The 19,454-nt window shown below is 38.0% G+C and overlaps 3 protein-coding genes and 1 pseudogene across 3 annotated transcripts; 2 read left to right on the forward strand and 2 right to left on the reverse strand.

Annotated features, from left to right (window-relative positions):
* Positions 1 to 701: 701 nt before the first annotated feature.
* LOC103966838 lies at positions 702 to 4,252 on the reverse strand (annotated as a pseudogene).
* LOC103966811 (probable galacturonosyltransferase 9) lies at positions 4,083 to 6,508 on the forward strand. Its single transcript, XM_009380029.3, is given in 4 exon segments — positions 4,083 to 4,479; positions 4,752 to 5,892; positions 5,895 to 5,989; positions 6,224 to 6,508. Coding segments are annotated over 4 exon segments (1,683 nt in total). The 5' UTR covers positions 4,083 to 4,308; the 3' UTR covers positions 6,500 to 6,508.
* A 2,119-nt stretch (positions 6,509 to 8,627) lies between these two features.
* On the forward strand, positions 8,628 to 11,616 carry LOC103966813 (6-phosphogluconate dehydrogenase, decarboxylating 2). The gene is given in 5 exon segments (XM_048578042.1): positions 8,628 to 8,854; positions 9,772 to 9,910; positions 9,912 to 11,160; positions 11,163 to 11,240; positions 11,243 to 11,616. Coding segments are annotated over 4 exon segments (1,461 nt in total). The 5' UTR covers positions 8,628 to 8,854; positions 9,772 to 9,829; the 3' UTR covers positions 11,296 to 11,616.
* Positions 11,617 to 15,378: 3,762 nt separating this feature from the next.
* On the reverse strand, positions 15,379 to 15,753 carry LOC125474223 (protein SOB FIVE-LIKE 3-like). The gene has a single exon (XM_048577657.1). It carries the CDS (start codon positions 15,751 to 15,753, stop codon positions 15,379 to 15,381), a length of 375 nt encoding a protein of 124 aa, XP_048433614.1.
* Between the last annotated feature and the right edge of the window lie 3,701 nt (positions 15,754 to 19,454).

Below are 19,454 nucleotides of genomic sequence, written 5' to 3' on the forward strand. Positions count from 1 at the left end.
TTGTTGTATTAAAATTACTATAAAGAGGCAAGACATTCACAAAAGCTATCCACTAACATATACATCCAATTAAGCACTGTTTTCTAGCTTTTTAGAGAGCTGGCTTGACAAAACACAACGACATGTTTTCTTTTGTTTTGTTTTGCAATTTGTTCTCTTTGATTTGGATATTTTCTCAGAGACTTCATCTCTCTCTTTCTTTCTTTCCTGCAATACCTTATTTGCCTACGAAGATCTGCAAACGTAAGAGCCTTGATTTTCTATTTATATATATTTCCAGTGATGATCGTATACACGCATTATATGCAATCAAATCAGAGTTGAAATCAAGCTCACGGCCAATAAATTTCAAATCCATCTCATCAGAATGGATCCCATCAAGATTTACTGCAGTTTAATCAAGTTCCAAAGTGTTGTCTAGCAGCATAACAGAAACACTGATTGTTCTATGAGTAGATATGTTTAATCCTGAACTGTGTTAATATTATATCGCACATACATAATATATCCCTTTACCTTTCAGAGAAGTGCACAAAATAATCCACGGCAAAAGAAGAAGAGAGAATATCAAGGCTCAATTCCAACAAAAAGTTTTCAGAAAGCGGAATACGAGGAAAGCTCTAGCAAAAGGTTTGTTCCGAAATTCCTAGGGTGCTTTTTCCAATTTATATTTTACTTCAAATACGTTAAACGTAAAAGAATAAGAAGCAAAGTCATACGATTTTATTAAAATTAATCAGAAAGCAGTATACATCAATAGTAACACAAATGTGCGGATGTGACCTGTACAGACTAAAACTAGAAAAACAAAGAACTGGGGCGTCGAAAAATTGGAATAAGAAACTTACGAATCAGCCTGCAAGATTCTTCTATCATTTACAGTTTGAATTTGTGTAACAACATCACCAGTATTCGTTGCAAGAGCATGTCCCGTCCTTGAAATGATGAAACTGATTTGAATCCCTTACTACTATTTCTCTCCCAGTGGCTTCCGAAATATATTTAATAGCAGTGTGACAGTCTCCGCAAACACGGAGATTCTTAAACACTCTAATGGTTTTGATTTCGATGTCCCAATAAGACCAAACGCCACTGCTATTTTCTCACTGTGTTGAAACAAGTAGAATTCCCTTTGCTCCTCTTCCACATCATGAAGTACATAATCTGTATTCGGGACATAGCCCAAGTTCTTTATCTTTGAGCCCATTTCATCCAGTTCATCATAAATCTCCTTCGCTTTTGGGTGTGAAGTATACCCAACATGAAACTTGTGGATCTTATTTTTCACCTCTATCCAGCTAGTACCTGCTTCTTTGGTCAAGTACTTCTCTTTCATATCTTTTCTTACTTTTGCCACTTCTTCCACAGACAGACCAGTGGAAGCATACAAATTCGATAGTAAACTATATGCTGCCTGAATCATGTGGGTTCTTCTCGATAATCATCTTTGCTGCATGTTTACCAAGCTCTATGTTACCATGCACTTGGCAGGCTCTAAGAAATGTTCGCCAGATGAGTTCATCAGCTGTAAAAGGCATTGAGTTAATAAACTCGAGGGCTTCTACAAGGGATCCTGAGCGGCCTAATAAATCAACCATGCATGCATAATGTTCCATTCCTGGGGTGATACAATGTTTTTTCTCCATGGCCTTGAAGTGTTTCCATCCCTCATCAACCAAACCCGCATGGCTACAAGCCGATTAAACAGCAATATATGTGATCTCGTTCGGCTTTATTCTGGCCTCAAGCATTTTGTCAAACACTTCTACCGCTGCAGCTGCAGTTTTTCAAAACCCGTGATCATTGAAGTCCATGATATAACATTCCAATCATCCATCTCATTGCACACTAAAAAAGCAGCATCTATGTTTCCACACCTGGGATACATGGAAACCAAAGCATTACAAATGCTTTGGTATGACTCAAATCCTGACTTTATTATCTGGGCATGGATTTGTTCGCCCTTACCAACTGCACAAATGCTTGCAGCTCCACTCAAGAGACTAGAAAATGTGAAAGCACTAGCCCCAAATCCTGTATCCTGAATTTCAGGAAAAAGTCCAAAGGCTTCTTCTGCGTCTGAATGCTTGGCATATGCATCAACGACTGTGTTATAAGATATCAAATTTTTCTCATACAGAACATCAAAAGATTTGCGGGCATCTTCCACCTGGCCTGACTTTGAGTACATGCTAATAAGTGAATTTCTCATACAGTTAATGCAAGCGAGACCTGATTTCACTGCCGTACACAAATCCAAAAGATTTGCACAAGTCTTCAGAATGCTAGAAAAGGTGAAATGGTTTGGCGGAACAAGACCTGACATCATTTCAACAAAGTGTTTGATGGCTTCCTCATCACCCCTTCCTCTCTGCACATATCCATTCATAATTGCAGTCCATGATGCAACATTATTGTTTGGCATCCTATCAAATACCTTCCTCGCATCATTCATCAATCCATCAGCCGTACACTTGGAATACATGTCCACCAAACAACACCCGACATAATGACCTAAAGCCAACCCCACGAATGCAATTGCTGCCATAATGATAGTGATTCCAACTTTGTACACGCTGATATAACACCACTCAGTGTAAACTGGTCAGGCATGAGCCCGCTCAACAACATATCTACATACAAATCAATAGCCTCTCTGGGGAAACCCATCTGTGCAAACCTAATAATCATCGAAGTCCATGTCACTGCATCCATTTCAGGCATTTTCTCAAACACCTTATACGCTTCACCCACATCTCCACTACCCTTGGCAAACATATCGATTAATGAGCACCCAACACACACATCAGACCCAAGATACCCACTTTTGATCACTGACCCAAAAATTATCTTCCCAATCCCAAATATTTGGGCATTCGAACACGCCGAATCACCGATGCGAAGCAATAATCATTCGGGTAAAACCCATGTTCGAGCATATCAAGAAATGTCGAAATCGCTTCATATCCCATATCATTGTTCGCAAAACAAGACACCATGGCACTCCAAGAAACCAAATTTCTTTCACTGCCCATGTTTTCGAAGATGGAATTCGCCTTCTTCCAGTCCCCAGATTTCGAATACAAGCTGATCAAGGAATTCAGAAGCACCGGGTCGGGTTCGAGCTGCGAGCAAGCCAGCCGGTCGTGGACAAGCTTTCCCAGGTCGAAGTTCCGGGATCGGATGCAGGACTTGAGGAGGAGGGAGTAGGTGGGAGGTCCCGGTGCGTCCGTCGCTGTGCCATGAGATCGAGGGTGGTGATTGCTTTGCGGAGATGGCCGACATTACTGTGGCTGATCAGACGGTTGCTTAGAGGGTCAAAGTTGGTGGCTTTCTGGGGGCGGAATGGAGGAGGTGGGGGGAGTTTGGCGGGAGCCGGAAGATAGAGGCTCAGGCTCGGCAAGTTTGTCACTAACGGCTAACTCCGAATTCCATTTCAAATTTCTGTTATTATTGTACGGCTTGTAGGAGTTTGATTATCCATTAGTTTGGGTTGGGCACAAAGGCTTTATTGGGCTCTTAATTATGGTTCAAGAAAAATTGATGGGCTTTTATCTAACAATTTGAAACATACACACTCTATCACTTTATGTCTGGGACAATAAATATCAGTGAATGAAAAATCTAACTTTATCACTTATACAAAAATGCTACTCTCAAAATTTATCCTGGATTTTTTTTTGTCGAGATCCTAAATATGGTTAAACTTGAGCAGATTAGAAGTTGATTTCAGACCTAACCCAAGTTTCTCAATGTAGATTTAAACTCGAGTCTAATTTTATTGGTAAATATTTTATGAACTCCAATTGGAGAGAAAATTCGAACTGGGTATAGCGATAATAAAACACGTTATTCTAACCAACTTAACTGATCTTAGGTTTGCAGGATGAGTTTTAAATTTATTGGGTGGGTTAGACTAGTCACCTTAAATTTTATTGAACTTACTGCAAATTAGACTCCATATTGCCCGTTCCCTTTCCACCACCTTTTTTTTTTTATTTTTTTTAAATAATAATACCGACACGGAAATTGGGTCCTTCTCACTTGGAAGTTTGATCCCTTCCACGCTTTCACATGGTCTTCTTCACACCCAGCTGAGATCTCACAGACACATCACACACTTCCAATCACCTCTCTCTCTCTCTCTCTCTCTCTCTCCTCATTCCACTTTCCAATCAGCTGAGAGAGAGAAAACTCAAACCCTTCTGCTGCTGCTGCTGCTGCTGCTAGAATCAAAACACCATTCAATCATCAATAATCGATCATACTCTGTTTTGAGCGTTCTGATCGGAAGTTTTGGTTGCTCCAATGGCGGTGGCCATGCGAGGCAGCCGAGGAGGAGGGTCGGGTTTTGGCGGGTTCAGCCTCCGGAGCTTCTTCTCGTACCGGATCTTTGTCTCGGCTATGTTCTCTCTCCTCTTCATTGCCACGCTCTCTGTTATCCTCACCACAAATCCTTCAACTCCGCACCACGACTCTGTATGTATTGCCCCCTCTTCCCTAAATCCATTTTCTCCCAATTATTTATTTAATTAATCGAGGTTTAGATTGAAATTTTGAAGCTTTAGCAAAACCCAGATGTTAATTTCACTTATCAATCACAACCCACGTTCTAATTTTGACATCTGAACAAATCCCAGATTGGAAAGAAAAAACCCATGTGAAAATCTTGGAGTAGTACAAAACCCAGATGTTATTTTTTTCAATTAGATAGGATTGAAGTTTTAATCTTGATGTTTAATTGATTGCAGGCACTTCCAACAACTGGAAACGGGTACATGCGTAGGACGTTTTTAGCTTTAAATTCCGACCCTTTGAAAACCCGATTAGATTTGATATATAAGCAAGCCAATGATCATGTTACTCTGGTGAATGCTTACGCGGCGTACGCCAGGAAGCTTAAGCTTGAGATATCTAGGCAAATGAGGATGTTTGATGATTTGGCGTCAAATTTCTCTGATCTTCAAATGAAGCCGGGTTACAGAACCGCATTGTTTGAATCAGACGGTCCGTTGGATGAGGATGTTTTGAGGCATTTTGAGAAGGAGGTGAAGGATAAGGTCAAAATTGCTCGGTTGATGATCGCGGAGTCAAAGGAAAATTATGATAATCAGCTCAAGATTCAGAAGTTGAAGGATACCATTTTTGCTGTTAATGAGTTGCTTATAAAGGCAAAGAAGAATGGGGCATTTGCAAGCTTGATTGCCGCAAAATCGATACCAAAAAGTTTGCATTGTTTAGCCATGAGACTTGTTGAGGAAAGAATATCGCATCCGGAGAAGTACAAGGAAGAAGAACCAAGCCCCGAATTTGAGGATCCAAGTTTGTATCATTATGCAATTTTTTCGGATAATGTCATTGCAGTCTCAGTGGTTATACGATCTGTGGTGAAGAACTCGGTTGAACCGTGGAAACACGTTTTCCATGTTGTTACAGATAGGATGAATCTTGCTCCGATGAAGGTTTGGTTTAAGATGAGGCCTGTGGAGAGGGGTGCGTATGTTGAGGTGAAAGCAGTAGAAGACTTCACTTTCTTGAATTCTTCATATGTGCCGGTGTTGAGGCAACTTGAGTCAGCAAAGTTGCAGAAGTTCTACTTTGAGAATCGGGCAGAGAATGCTACCAAGGATACACAAAACATGAAGTACCGGAACCCCAAGTACTTGTCAATGTTGAATCACCTTCGGTTTTATTTGCCGGAGATGTATCCTAAACTGCGCAAAATTCTCTTTTTGGATGATGACGTTGTGGTTCAGAAGGACGTGACAGGATTGTGGAAGATTGATTTGGATGGCAAGGTGAATGGAGCTGTTGAGACGTGCTTTGGGTCCTTCCATCGTTACGCCCAGTATTTGAATTTTTCACACCCACTTATCAGGGAGAGGTTCAATCCCGGGCTTGTGCTTGGGCCTACGGGATGAATATTTTTGATCTTGATGCTTGGAGGCTGGAGAAAAGCACCGAGCAGTACCATTACTGGCAGAACTTGGTAAGTGTTTATTTTCAACGTAAATTCCTTGTGTGTATGAAGATTAAGTACCATTCGGGTTAGCATTTTCGAAGTATGTTAATCCTTCCACAGAAGCACTTATGATTTTCACTTTGGAATTGCTAGCCAAATGGCACAATATGTAGTTGAAGTACAATTGCGCCGTTACTTTTCATAAGTGGAATGCATCATTCATAGTGATCGGTGAGTACTTTTGCCCATGAATTTTTGCAGAATGAGGACCGGACTCTATGGAAGCTGGGGACTCTTCCGCCGGGGCTGATTACCTTCTACTCGAAGACCAAGTCTTTGGACAAGTCATGGCATGTTCTTGGGCTGGGGTACAATCCCAGTATTAGCATGGACGAGATTAGAAAAGCTGCGGTCATTCATTACAACGGAAACATGAAACCTTGGTTGGACATTGCTATGAACCAATACAAGAAACTGTGGACGAATTATTTGGACAATGATATGGAATTTGTTCAAATGTGCAATTTTGGCTTATAGAAAAGAAAAACCATCTTCACTGCTCGGATCTAAGTTCATCAGCGAGTCGCAGCTATTGTCAGTCACTACGTGCTAATTCTCACAAGTTTTGTGTTCCTTCGTTAGTCGCAATCTCAGAGCGAAGCTCGGTGAGAAACTATGTCGTCTTCTTTTTTTATTGTTGGGAAAAGCTGTCTGTTATGCTTGCCTAAATGTTGTATCTGTTGTTCATGTGAATCATGGATTGTAAACAGCCAGATTGGGAATGTGTACGTAGCAATTCTTTTGCACTTTGCAGTATATATTTGTAATTCACAGATTCAGATTACTTGAAGCTTTAGCGAAAACCCGGTGACAACTACCACTGAAGTTTCGATGGTTGAAGCATTCATCAAACGAATCCGATCTTACCCTAAATTATCTCTATCAGAAGACTCATCTCTCACTTTTTGTTGACGGGAAGTCGAATAGAATGCAGTAATGGTTGAAGCATTTGTTGTTTGTGAATGTTCTTAGTGTTCCTCCTAATGTAGGAAGATCTTATTTGTGGCGAGGGTTGTTGATCCATGTTCTTAGTATTCCACCTAATGTTGTTATTACATAATCATTATTCATTTATCAAATTTAGTAGGAATCTTATTTGTGGCGGGACTTCGGCTAGGGTACATAATAAATTCATCATCTAATGGTTGGATACAATATTTTTTTTCTTTTTGGTTGCATATTTTAGATTATAATATATATTAAGTAAAGGGAGTTTTAACGAAAAGTCCGCATTACTGTTCACTTTAACGAAAAATCATATTTTTACACTAAAAAGTCAATTCTAGGTACTATTCACTTTATCCATTTATTTTGTTCTTATCGTTAAAACTCAAAGTTTTCGAAGCTCTTTTTATTAGTTTTTTGTTAAGTAAATGCATATAGCGGGGTCATCTTATTTGTGATTGGTGGATAAGAAATCACATTCATATACAAAGGAATTAAATCCCCTTCAGACCCAAAGGAACTGAGCCCAGTGATCAAATTATCCGGGCTATTGAAATTTGATTACAACGGCTACAATTATTATAACTTTTAGAGGGCCCCTATTTGTGATCATTGATCAAATTTTAATGATCTGAATCATTTGATGAGTGAACTCAGTTTCTTTGGGTCTGGAGAGAATCTGGTTCCATATACAAAGACCCAAACGGAATCTTGTGGTGTGCGGATGCTTTGCAAATGGTGACATCATGTTGACATGGTTAATGTCTAATTTATTCATGTAATTTGCAATTGGACAAAAGTGTCCACTGAAATAATGTCCAGGTCAGATGCATATGCTTTCCTAGATCCATTTCAGATTCTTATCGCATTTAAAATTGAAAGGTCAATTGAGTTGAAAATAGTGTTGAGATTAAACAGGATAGTGTAAGTGGAAGAAAATTCTATATGATTATCATTTGGTTATAATATATTTGTAATGTGCTACTTAGTACTATGATCTAATGACGTAAGTAAATGATTTTAGATTTGAGTTTGAATCACATTATTGCTAGTTCATTATGAGATTAAGTTTAATTTCTCCATACGTAGATAATATCGTTTGTTAAAAAAAAAAAAAAGGCTTGCAATGCTCACCTCTCGAGACAAGGGTATGAGCCTATGAGGAGCAACAAGGTAGGAGTTCACTCATAGAAATCTTGGCACGATTTCTCATTAAGATAACAGGACAATTTTTCTTTTCTCAAATTAAACCATATCTCGGTGTCCTCGTTTGAAAAAGAAGAACACAAGCCACAAGGGACCCTTTTGATTAAATGAAAACTTTTTAAGAGCTTCTAGCTCAATGAGTTAATGACGTTTGACCGTGTGTTCGAGATCTTGAGTTCAACTTTCTTGTAATATTTGTATAGTAAAATACAACGTAGAGGTGACAAATGTTTTTTTTTTTTTTTTTTTTGAGTGCATCGATATTTTGACATTAGAAGAAGGAGAGTTCGACTAAACCACAATCTAATTTGATATCAAATTCATCATCTACAAAATTCAAACATAAAACCTTCCACCACTTAGAGGAATACCGCTAGAGTAAGTTGGCGGACATGACAAATGTTGAACGAAAGAGAAAAACTGTTGCGCCGCTCAACTGTTGCGGTACGTTGGAGGGGCTTAGCATATGTCCACGTCACCTAACCCATCTTCAACGACGGCTTATACCACCTCACCTACCGAGCCAGATGCTAATCTTGACCCGCTATACCAAGAAAATATTTTTTCTTAATATAAAAGCTCAACACTTTCCGCCTCCCACAGATCTTTGATTTCTTGGGTTCTGTTTGATTTCCTCAGATTTTCAATCCCCTTTCTCTCCTTACAGAAGAACACTTTCAGGTTTGGATCCTTTTGCTTTCTGGGTCTTGATCAAAATGCTCCCCTTACTGATTTACTTTACTGAATGTAATTACATCCATAAAATTATTTGACTTGCTGCGGCTAAAAATCATAGCTTTTCTGACATTTGATTGGTTCCTATGATTTGGGATTGTTGATCTCTGTTCGTTTTGTTAGTGTGCTATTGGGTTGCTCTTGATCTTGACGATGAATTTGGTTTTGCAATAATCTATGGATTCTTGGGATTTTTCAGATTGATTAGATCATGCTTTTTAGTTCATCCAATCAGTTTGGTTGATGGGTTCTACAATTTTATGATTTTTATATTAAATATGATTTGAGTTTTGTTATAGATAAGTATAAGTGGGTCTGGTTTAATTTGGTTAGCTTCAGAGTTCAGAGAATTCACTCTTGTGGGTTTCTACGGAGGTTGTGAGACAATGAAAGTTTAGTTTTTTTTATATTTGTTTGTCCATTGACTCGATCGGAACAATTGGACTGTAAAAGTTAGGGCTTAGTGATCAAACTGGAGTACCATCGTTTTACATTAGATTTGTTAGTTTAGTGTTATTCATCTGAGGATCATATACTTAATGTTTAATCTCGTCTATGTTCTACAATTCGAAATTAGTATGCAGGGCTTAGTAAGTTCTTACGGGAGTATCATCGTTCGTTAGATTTGTTGTTTTAGTTTAATACATCTGAGCATCGCATACATAATTTTCAATCTCATCAGTGTTATACAATGCTAAAATTAGTGTGTAGGCATTGAAATAGGTGATTACATGTGAAATTATTTTTATGATCTGTAGTTCTGTTATTTGAGCTATTGAAGTTTGCTGGATTTCATTGAATTATCCTCTGATTTTGTTCCCGGGACTCCCAGTTTTTTAGATTTGTACTCTATGTTTCTCCAGTATGTGGATCTAGTCTGACAGTCTCACTAACAATTGCAAGTAGCAGACAGGGAAAGAGATGGCTGCACCACCAAAACCCACAAGAATAGGCCTTGCCGGTTTGGCTGTCATGGGCCAAAATTTGGCCCTCAACATTGCAGGAGAAAGGCTTCCCCATTTCAGTATACAATAGAACTACCTCCAAAGTTGATGAGACTGTTGAGCGAGCTAAGAAGGAAGGAAACCTTCCCCTTTATGGATTCCATGATCCGCAATCTTTTGTTAAGTCAATCCAGAAACCCCGTGTCGTGATCATGCTTGTCAAGGCTGGGGCGCCTGTTGACCAGACCATAAAGACCCTCTCCGTCCACCTGGAGAAAGGCGACTGCATCATTGATGGTGGTAATGAGTGGTATGAGAACACTGAGAGGAGGGAGAAAGCCATGGCTGAATTAGGTCTTCTTTACCTTGGAATGGGAGTTTCAGGTGGTGAGGAGGGGGCTCGATACGGGCCTTCTATGATGCCTGGAGGATCCTTTGAGGCCTATAAGTACATTGAAGACATTCTTCTTAAGGTGTCAGCTCAAGTTCCGGACAGTGGTCCCTGTGTGACTTACATTGGCAAAGGTGGGTCTGGTAACTTTGTCAAGATGATTCATAATGGGATTGAATACGGTGATATGCAGCTCATAGCGGAGGCTTATGATGTGCTGAAATCAGTGGGAAAGTTGTCAAATGAGGAACTCCAAAAAGCTTTCTCAGAGTGGAACAAGGGTGAGCTTCTCAGCTTCCTGATTGAAATCACTGCCGATATATTTGGAATCAAGGATGACAAGGGAGATGGATATTTGGTTGACAAGGTTTTGGACAAGACTGGCATGAAGGGTACTGGTAAATGGACTGTACAGCAAGCTGCTGAACTATCAGTTGCAGCTCCAACAATTGAATCTTCTTTGGATGCAAGGTTCCTTAGTGGGTTAAAGGACGAGAGGGTTAAAGCAGCTAAAGTGTTCAAATCAGCTGGCTTTGAGGATAGCTTGAATGCCCCAGAGGTGGATAAGGCAAAGTTGATCGATGATGTGAGGCAAGCTCTTTATGCATCCAAGATATGCAGTTATGCACAAGGGATGAATCTGATCCGTGCAAAGAGTATTGAGCAGGGATGGGACTTGAAGTTGGGCGAATTGGCCAGGATTTGGAAGGGAGGATGCATCATTCGTGCAGTGTTCCTGGACAGAATTAAGAAGGCATATGATAGGAATGCTGATCTTGCAAACCTTCTCGTGGACCCAGAGTTCTCGAAAGAGATTGTTGAGAGGCAGTCTGCCTGGAGAAGGGTGGTATGCCTTGCTATCAACTCAGGCATCAGCACCCCAGGTATGTCAGCAAGTCTTGCTTATTTTGACTCCTACAGAGGGAGAGCCTGCCGGCGAACTTGGTCCAAGCTCAACGAGACTACTTTGGTGCTCATACATACGAACGCACTGACATGGAGGCACTTTCCATACCGAATGGTTCAAGATCGCCAAACAGTCAAAGATCTAAGTCCAGTTTCCTTGCCATCCTACTCAAGCAGAGAACCCTCTTCATCCGAATAATTTCTGCTGACGATTTTATGCTGGGCGGAGCTTCTGCCAACTCTTTTCGGTGAAAAATTTATCCCAAATATGTTTTATCAGTTTTTTTTTAAAGACTTAGAAGTGTGCTTTGTTTTTCTTGTGCTTTTGGCAGATCTGTCCACCCCCACAGACCCCTCTCTAATATGGAAGACATAATTCTGTTCAATGTAGGGACTTTGTGGGGTGATAATCTAGACTGTAATGTTTGAAGAAAAAAATCAATGAAAAAAAATCTTATATTTCTCAATCTTTGCAGCTCAAATTATTATTATTTTTTTGTGCATTTTTCCTGCAATTATTGTATGTGCCAAATATTCCTCAAGTATTTGGATGATACTATCCACACACTTATGTTAATTTCTGTTCTCTGATCATTTTCAATTCATTGGATCTGACGGTCAAAAATTGATAAGATGAACAGTAAAAAGAAGTGTGCCGACAGCAGCAACTCAAAATTTTAGTTAGTTTTTTGGGTGTCAACCGTGTTCCATAAATCTGAATAATGTGGCTTCCATGTGCTAAATTCACTTCTAAGTGAACCAAATCAGTGAGGCATCACATATGTGGAAATAGGGTCCAAAAAAGCTTAAATTGGTTGTCAACCATGAACTATTTTTCCTCCCATGCTCTATCTTTGTTGACTGTTAGCTAAGAAAATTGTATCCCACATGTTCTAACTTGTATTCATTTTTACTTTACTTTACCATACAAATTCTCAGAATATTGAAAGTTTTAAAGTACATCAATGTGTGATTTAACAGTCGTCTGAATGTGAATCGACAAATTCAAAAGAATTTTACGACTGAATGTGAATCGAATAATCTTCAAGTGAATGTGATCCATTTAAAAGACATGTTGTATTGGAGGACTCCCCAAATTGTGGGGGTTGGTTTTCTTATGAATCTTATCTGATCATGTTGACTTAATGAATAATAAGGCAAAAAGCAAGGCAAAAGGACATGTTCTTTGTTTCTCTGTAAAATTCATTTTTCACTTTGCTAAACAAATGTTTGAGTGTGTTCTGTGCGGTTTTCTATGGTGCGGACGCATCTTGTTAGATAATTGCGAGAGATAAGTAGCCGGTCGATCTCCACAATATAATCATTCAACCGGTAACTCGCATTTCGCGATATCAGAGAACTTATATATGCTGATTACATGATAAAACGTGCAATTTGATGACAAATCACAGATTTTGTTTTTGAAAGTGGTAGAATATTCTGTGCAGTTGGAAGTACAGCCCATGTTGGGTACTTGCTTTGCTGTTGCATCTGCACATTTGTTGCAGAAACACTCTACCAACAACGACAATAACAATTAAGTCTTATTCTGCTAAGTGATGTCGGTTGTATGAACCCTAGAATGTCATAACGTTTAGTTTTGTGCCAAGTTTTCCGTTAGCTCCAAGCACTCCATATCTTTTCTTATAGTCTCTTTCAAAGTTTTCGTTGGTCTTCCTTTACCTCTTTTGTCTGATCCTCCATCTTATAGTCGTATTTTATAATCGGAGCACCTGTAGGTCTTCAATTTATGTGTCCAAACCATCTTAACCGATTTTCTCTCATCTTATCTTCAATTGCGGTCACTCCTACCAATTTGTAGTTTTTTTTTTTTGGGTAAATTACATTTTCATACCTCAGGTTTGAGGTCTAAGCACACCAGAGGCCAATTTTTTAGCGTGTTCTGTCTTTATCCACCCACCCTCAGACAGAATACTTATTACCAAAATCAAACAGAACTTGCCAAATTCATCTTAAAAATACAAATGAAAATAGTTTCTGATCACTGAATCTTTGAATCAAACGATATTTGGATGCAATGATATGTGGTTTCATGATTTCAACTTCATATCTTAAGTACTATTTTATTTCAAAATAATACCTCCGTTAATTTTCCATACATTGATATGTTAATGCTGACGTGGTTGCCCACATATATGTCATGTGGCTGCCAAATGTCTGTCACGTGGACAAATAAAATTATTTTTTATTTTTTTTTTAAAACCTGATTTTCTCAAAAAAAAAAAAAAATTTAGACCCACTATAAGTTAAACCCATCTATCCCTCCCCCCCCCCCCCCCAAGGGTGCCGCGCGACCTTCCCCCATTCCCCGTTCCCCTCGGATCAGGATCTTGTGATTTTCAATATGGGTGGTTTTGAAAATACTTTGAGTTTGAGATGATTTTTGGACTGGTTTTGTGGTAGATCCACCTAATCTCGGGTGGAATTTTTGTTGGTGATGCGGGATTTTTGGGAGGGGTGATGGGGGATGGGAGAAAGGGGTGGCTTGGGTGGGACGAACTGGGGCTTTTTTTTTTTTTTTTCTCTCCTCTCTCTCTCCCTCTTCTTCTTCTTCTTCTTCTTGTTCTTCTTGCAGTTTTTGGGTTCTGGGTTAGGGTAGCTGGGGGGCGGGGGAAGGCACTGGTTTCATTTTTTTTTTTTTCAATTTTTTTTCTTTTTTTGAGAAAATTCAGGTTTTTTTTTTTAAATATTTTATTTTCCACGTGGCAGACATTTGGCAGCCATGTCAGCATTTAACAGATCAATGGATGGAAATGTAATGCAGGTATTATTTTGAAATAAAATAGTACTTAAGATATGAAAGTGAAATGTTTTAAAGATGTAAGAAATTGAATAGATCCCAAACCAGATGTATAAAAATGTAATTTACCCTTTTTTTTTTTTTTTTTTTTGTGGTTAAACTCTATCAATTTTTCCTGTAACTGTCACAACAAAAAAACCTCAGCATTCATAGTTGGCATTTGTCTTTCTATGTTGATCTTTTTCTTTCCAGCACAACTTGTTAACATAAACACACATTCTACATAATAATTTGTAAGCTTTTCAAACTAGTGCATCAATATTTTCTTTTACTTGCAAATAGCGACATGTGTGTTTTGTGATCTTTCTTCTTTCCAGCAAATTGCACGCACCGTTTGCTTCATAGCCACATGGGACAGCGGCACAAACACTCAATACACAAAACGCATTATTGTTGAGAAAACTTGAGAGACAAACACACCACAATTTCTTGCTTGCAGAACATCAAAAATCGTTTTTTTCTTCTCGGAACTTAATTATTCCGAGATTGAAAGAATGTGTTGTGACAAAATTTAACCTTTCCACTTTCAACGGATGTTTTCCGCGATGATGAAGTTCAAAAAGAAATGCAGAAAAAAAGAAGAAAATGTGCTAATGAGATACAAAAGAGCGAAATAAGAACGCACCAAGAACTTTCGTGGAAGAAAGAAGAAATATATATCCTTCCTTTTGTGTATTCTACATATAAAGAACAAATATACAACTTCTTCGTCATTAATTTGCAAGCTTATAGTTTTCACTAGCAATTATGAGCTCATTTGAAAGTACTTTTAAAATGACTGAAAGTGCTTTTGACAAAAATGTTTTAGAAACTAATCATTAGTAAAAATCCAATTGGATCCTAGAAATGTTGTACTTTTATGCGCAAACGGAAGCGAATTTTAACAAACTACCAATATCAACGTCAAGGAATTTCACTAAACAAATGAAGATTACAAAAGAGTGTTTAAACTCTCACAACCCAAATCTCACAAATCAACTCTCACCAAATTGCCACACAAAATACACCAACCCTAAGGTCCTATTTATAGTGCACAGGACTTAGGTTACAATAAGAATCCTAATGGGAAGTAAATACAAATCCTAATCAAATAGGTAATTAACAAAATCTCTCTACCAAGGAAAACAACTAAGAATTCAAAATCCAAACCCAAATAGAACACCAAAACCAAATAGGTAACACAAATCTATTCTTTGCATCATCTTAATTTTGAGCCATAAAACCCAACAAGAAAAACACTTTAGGTACTTCATGCAAGAAACACTTATATGATGTTTCTTTCAAAAAAACAGTTTTACCAAAAATGTTTTTAGTCATTTTAAAAGCATTTCCAAAGAGCCTAATAATCTGCAGTACCCTTTGTGTAGGACTTGACGCCGCCATCAAATTCAGTAGCGCTGATATCGCATCACTTCTTTTTGGTACTCCTTTCACCAGTTTTCTTCTCTGGTTTGCTTGTGCTCTTGTGCCTTGATTGCTTGCCGTTATCACGCTTGAAGCGCGCAGTGCCTTTAGTCTCTTTACTGCGCGGACGCGCGAGATCATGGTGGTGACTTGGGCCGGAAGAAGCATCAGAAGCCATTGAATCATCACTCTCATTGTCATCTTTGCCAACTTTTTTCCTGGTGAGATATGCGATATAATGATGGTTTTTGTAACCGACATCTTCAATATTGCTGCATTCGGCATCATCTTCTTGCGTGGGAGAATCAATGTATGTTGTCCACCCTGATTCACTGCTGCTGCATCCTTCCGTCCCATAAAAATTTCTGTAGGGATCCATTACAAAAGTGGGGGCGAGAGAGAGAGAGAGAGAGAGAGAGAGAGGGGGGGGGGGGGGTGGGAAGAAAGGGGTTTTTGTTGTTGTGTGTTGGGGCGGGGGGGGTGGTCGCATGCACCTACGAAAATGCTATTACTATAAATATTCAAAATAAACAAGAAAGAAGACAACTTTCGTGGACTTTAATTAAATGAACAATATTTTGGTACTCCTAGTGTGGAATTACTTTTTAGTTTTGTTCAATAATAAATTAACAAGTATTTTATTGTTTTAAAAAAAATGAACATGTCATTAATTTTTCTTGGGTTTTAAAAAGTAAGTAACGCGTGACATTTTTAGTTGAGCTAAATCAGAAAATGAGTTTATAAAATACTTAGTGAGTACCTAATTATTATCTTTTGTAAGAGGAAACAGTTATTAACACTTCAAAAATCTCATTCTGCACTCTCACAAGTGTATTTTTTTTTTCTAATTACAGAAAGTTTAAAGTACAAAAAGAAATTTTTAGAGTGTTAATAGCAATTTTCTTTTTAAAATTTTAAATTGGATTGAAGTTCAAAAATGGTAGACTTTCAGGACTAAAAATCTGTGCAGAAGTGGCATGAATCTTCCAATTAAGGAAATGTAGTATAAAATGGGGTTGGTCTAATGGTCTGTGAAAAATATGATCGTTATTTTTCACATTATAATTGTTTGTAATTAAACAAAATGTGGCATGCACCTACGAAAAAGCTATTGCTACAAATACTCAAAATGAACAAGAAACAAGACAACTTTCGTGGACTTTAATTAAATGAATAATATTTTGGTACTCAGTGGAATCACTTTTTAGTTTTGTTCAATAATAAATTAACACGTATTTTATTGTTTTAAAAAATAATGAACATGTCATTAATTTTTCTTGGGTTTTAAAAAGTAAGTAACACGTGACATTTTTAGTTAAGCTAAATCAGAAAGTGAGTTCATAAAATACTTAATGAGTACCTAAGTATTATCTTTTGTAAGAGAAAACATTTATTAGCACTTCAAAAATCTCATTCTGCACTCTCATAAGTGTATTTTTCTTTCTAATTATAAAAAGTTTAAAATGTAAAATGAAATTTTTAGAGTGTCAATAACAATTTCCTTTTTAAAATTTTAAATTGGATTGAAGTTCAAAAGTGGTAGACTTTCAGGACTAAAAATCTGTGCAGAAGTGGCATGTATCTTCCAATTAAGGAAATGTAGTATAAAATGGGGTTGGTCTTATGGTCTGTGAAAAATATGATCTTTCTTTTTCACGTTATAATTGTATATAATTAACAAAACTGCCGACCATTAGACTTTTAGACTTTTAGTGCAAAATACAGATGTTCTCATTTTTTCTTACAAGGAAAGAGAAATAGTGTAAAATCTAAAACACTTTCTAGTATCTACACAAATTCTGTCTTGTCTAAGGGAAAACATCACATTCCAGCACATACTCCTGAAGCTTGAAGAATATATGAGACACATGCATGTTCATGACTGTTAGAACTGAACCTTTAAATCTGTGACTTGTCAGCTTTCTATGAACATGGGAGAAAAATGCAGAGAACCGAACTGGGGATTGGGATTTTAGAACAAGATTTTGAGACTTTTCAACTTTTTTTTATGCTTTTGTTCTGTCCTTGCTTTGTTTGATGTTGTCTATCTTTCTTAGAAGAGCTAGACATGATTTTATGCTTGTAAATCCCAATTTGAATACTAAAACTTAAAAGTCACAATCATATGCATGACTCATAGAACCAAAAAAACGTTTTAACTACTGCAAAAGGTTTATAGCTCAGTTAGTTAAGAGCACTTAACTTTATGCCTAAGGTCCTAAGTTCGATTTATCTTTCTCACAATGTCCGTTGTATAAAAACAAAATGTCAAAAAAGTTCAAAACGATAAGTTTAAAGCAAAGTAACAAAATCGATGATAGATGCATGAATGGATATAATCGGTGGTAAGACAAATTTTCCAAATGCGAATCACTTTTGAATTTTGGGTTGTTTCCCACTAACATTTTAATGTCATAACACAGTAGCACTTTAACTCACATGATACATGGTTTACACGTTTCCTCAGTGATTTCGTAGCTACGAATGTCAAAATACAAGCAACAAAATCTGAGATGACTTAAGTACCAAAATCTTATGAGGTAAAACGTGATTAGGTAGGATTGATTTAGGAGCTTCCACGCGATTATGAGCCCAATATCGAATTTGGGCTCATATTTTATCCAAATCCATATTAGCTCTCATTAATTTGAAAATTTGCCCTAATGAGTTTGACCTAAATACTCATTTTCTTTTATGGGTATCCACACACCCCTTTTAACTTCTCATACACTCTTGTTAATTTCTGTTCATTGATCTTCTTCAATTCATCCGATCCAACGGTTAAAAACCAAAAATGTGTAGGAAAAGTAAAAAGGGGTGTGTGGATATCACACCCCTTCTTTTATGGTTTTATTTGGTTTTTTTCAAGGGTTGTCATCCGTTATTTCTCGAAGGTATTGTTATTAGCACAAGTACACTCGTTCTGCCATGATGACAAAGGGCAATAGAAGGCTAAGGCAGTTACTATTAACGCTCAACAATAATTGCTTTAGTAAATTTCACCCACTCAAAAATTGTCACGATAGCATCACGTCAGCCTTGCATTATATGTGTAATATCCTGAAAAATTTTAAATATATGATTATGTTGAAATTTTTTTTTATCGGAAAATGAAATGACGAAAATATCCCTCGTTGACTTAACGTAATTATACAAGTATGTATTTTGTCCTCATATATATTCTTGGCATATTTGAATAAAGGACGACCCTACGAACGTATAGGCGAAAACCATTCTTAATTCCGAGTTAAAATGGAGAAGTTACGAGGCTCGGAAGTAATGAAACTTTTTAGACATGTGAACTTACTATTAGTAGTAAGTTTCCAAAGTCTATCTGCCTAAAATTAGCAGGTTCCCATGTATAGAAACCGGGTTCAGAGGCCCATGGAGTCCAGAAAAACCCCATTTGACCTCCCGCGACCTCCCATTTTCCGAGGTCGATTCCGGTCAACTCCGGTGGAGTTTTTCAACGCCACCACCACCATCTTGAAGCTTTTACTCCCCTCTACAAAATCCAACCAAGAACCACCTTGATTAACCACCGTATGTGACGGTGTGAGGCCATAAAAACAGATGAAAACCAATGGTGCTCCGGCCACTCTTTTCATTTCTCCGGTGAATCGGCAAAGCGATGGCCAATGCCACCACTTGGGTTTTATAGCCCATCATCCCAGGAGTAAATCCCGACTAGCTTTGATCCTGTTGGACCACCGTGGGTGACGAATCAACACAGGGAAGCTTTAGGCACCAGCCGGCTTTATCAGCAGAATTGACCCTCTTTCGTCCACTTTTGGACATCGTGATAGGTGTAAAAGTTGTTTCTCTTGTTGAGCTCTATCTTCCTGTGAATTTTGGTAGAATTTGGAGTTAGATGAAATAGTGGGTTTACGGTTGCCAGAAACCACCACGCGCGAAAGCGCGTGGGGGAGAACCTGTTTTCATGAATTTTGGACAGTGGGACATCTTTGATGTCCTGAGCCCATATCCAAGGTCCGTTCGTTGAAATTTGATTATATTCAAAATTTTCAGATAAGTGTACCGTCGTACGATTTTTCGTAATTGACGACCATCTAACCGTTG

The sequence above is a fragment of a genome, unplaced genomic scaffold (assembly GCF_019419815.1).
Source record: "Pyrus x bretschneideri cultivar Hongxiangsu unplaced genomic scaffold, Pyrus_bretschneideri_v1 Contig12, whole genome shotgun sequence".
NCBI classification, from domain to species: Eukaryota; Viridiplantae; Streptophyta; class Magnoliopsida; order Rosales; family Rosaceae; genus Pyrus; species Pyrus x bretschneideri.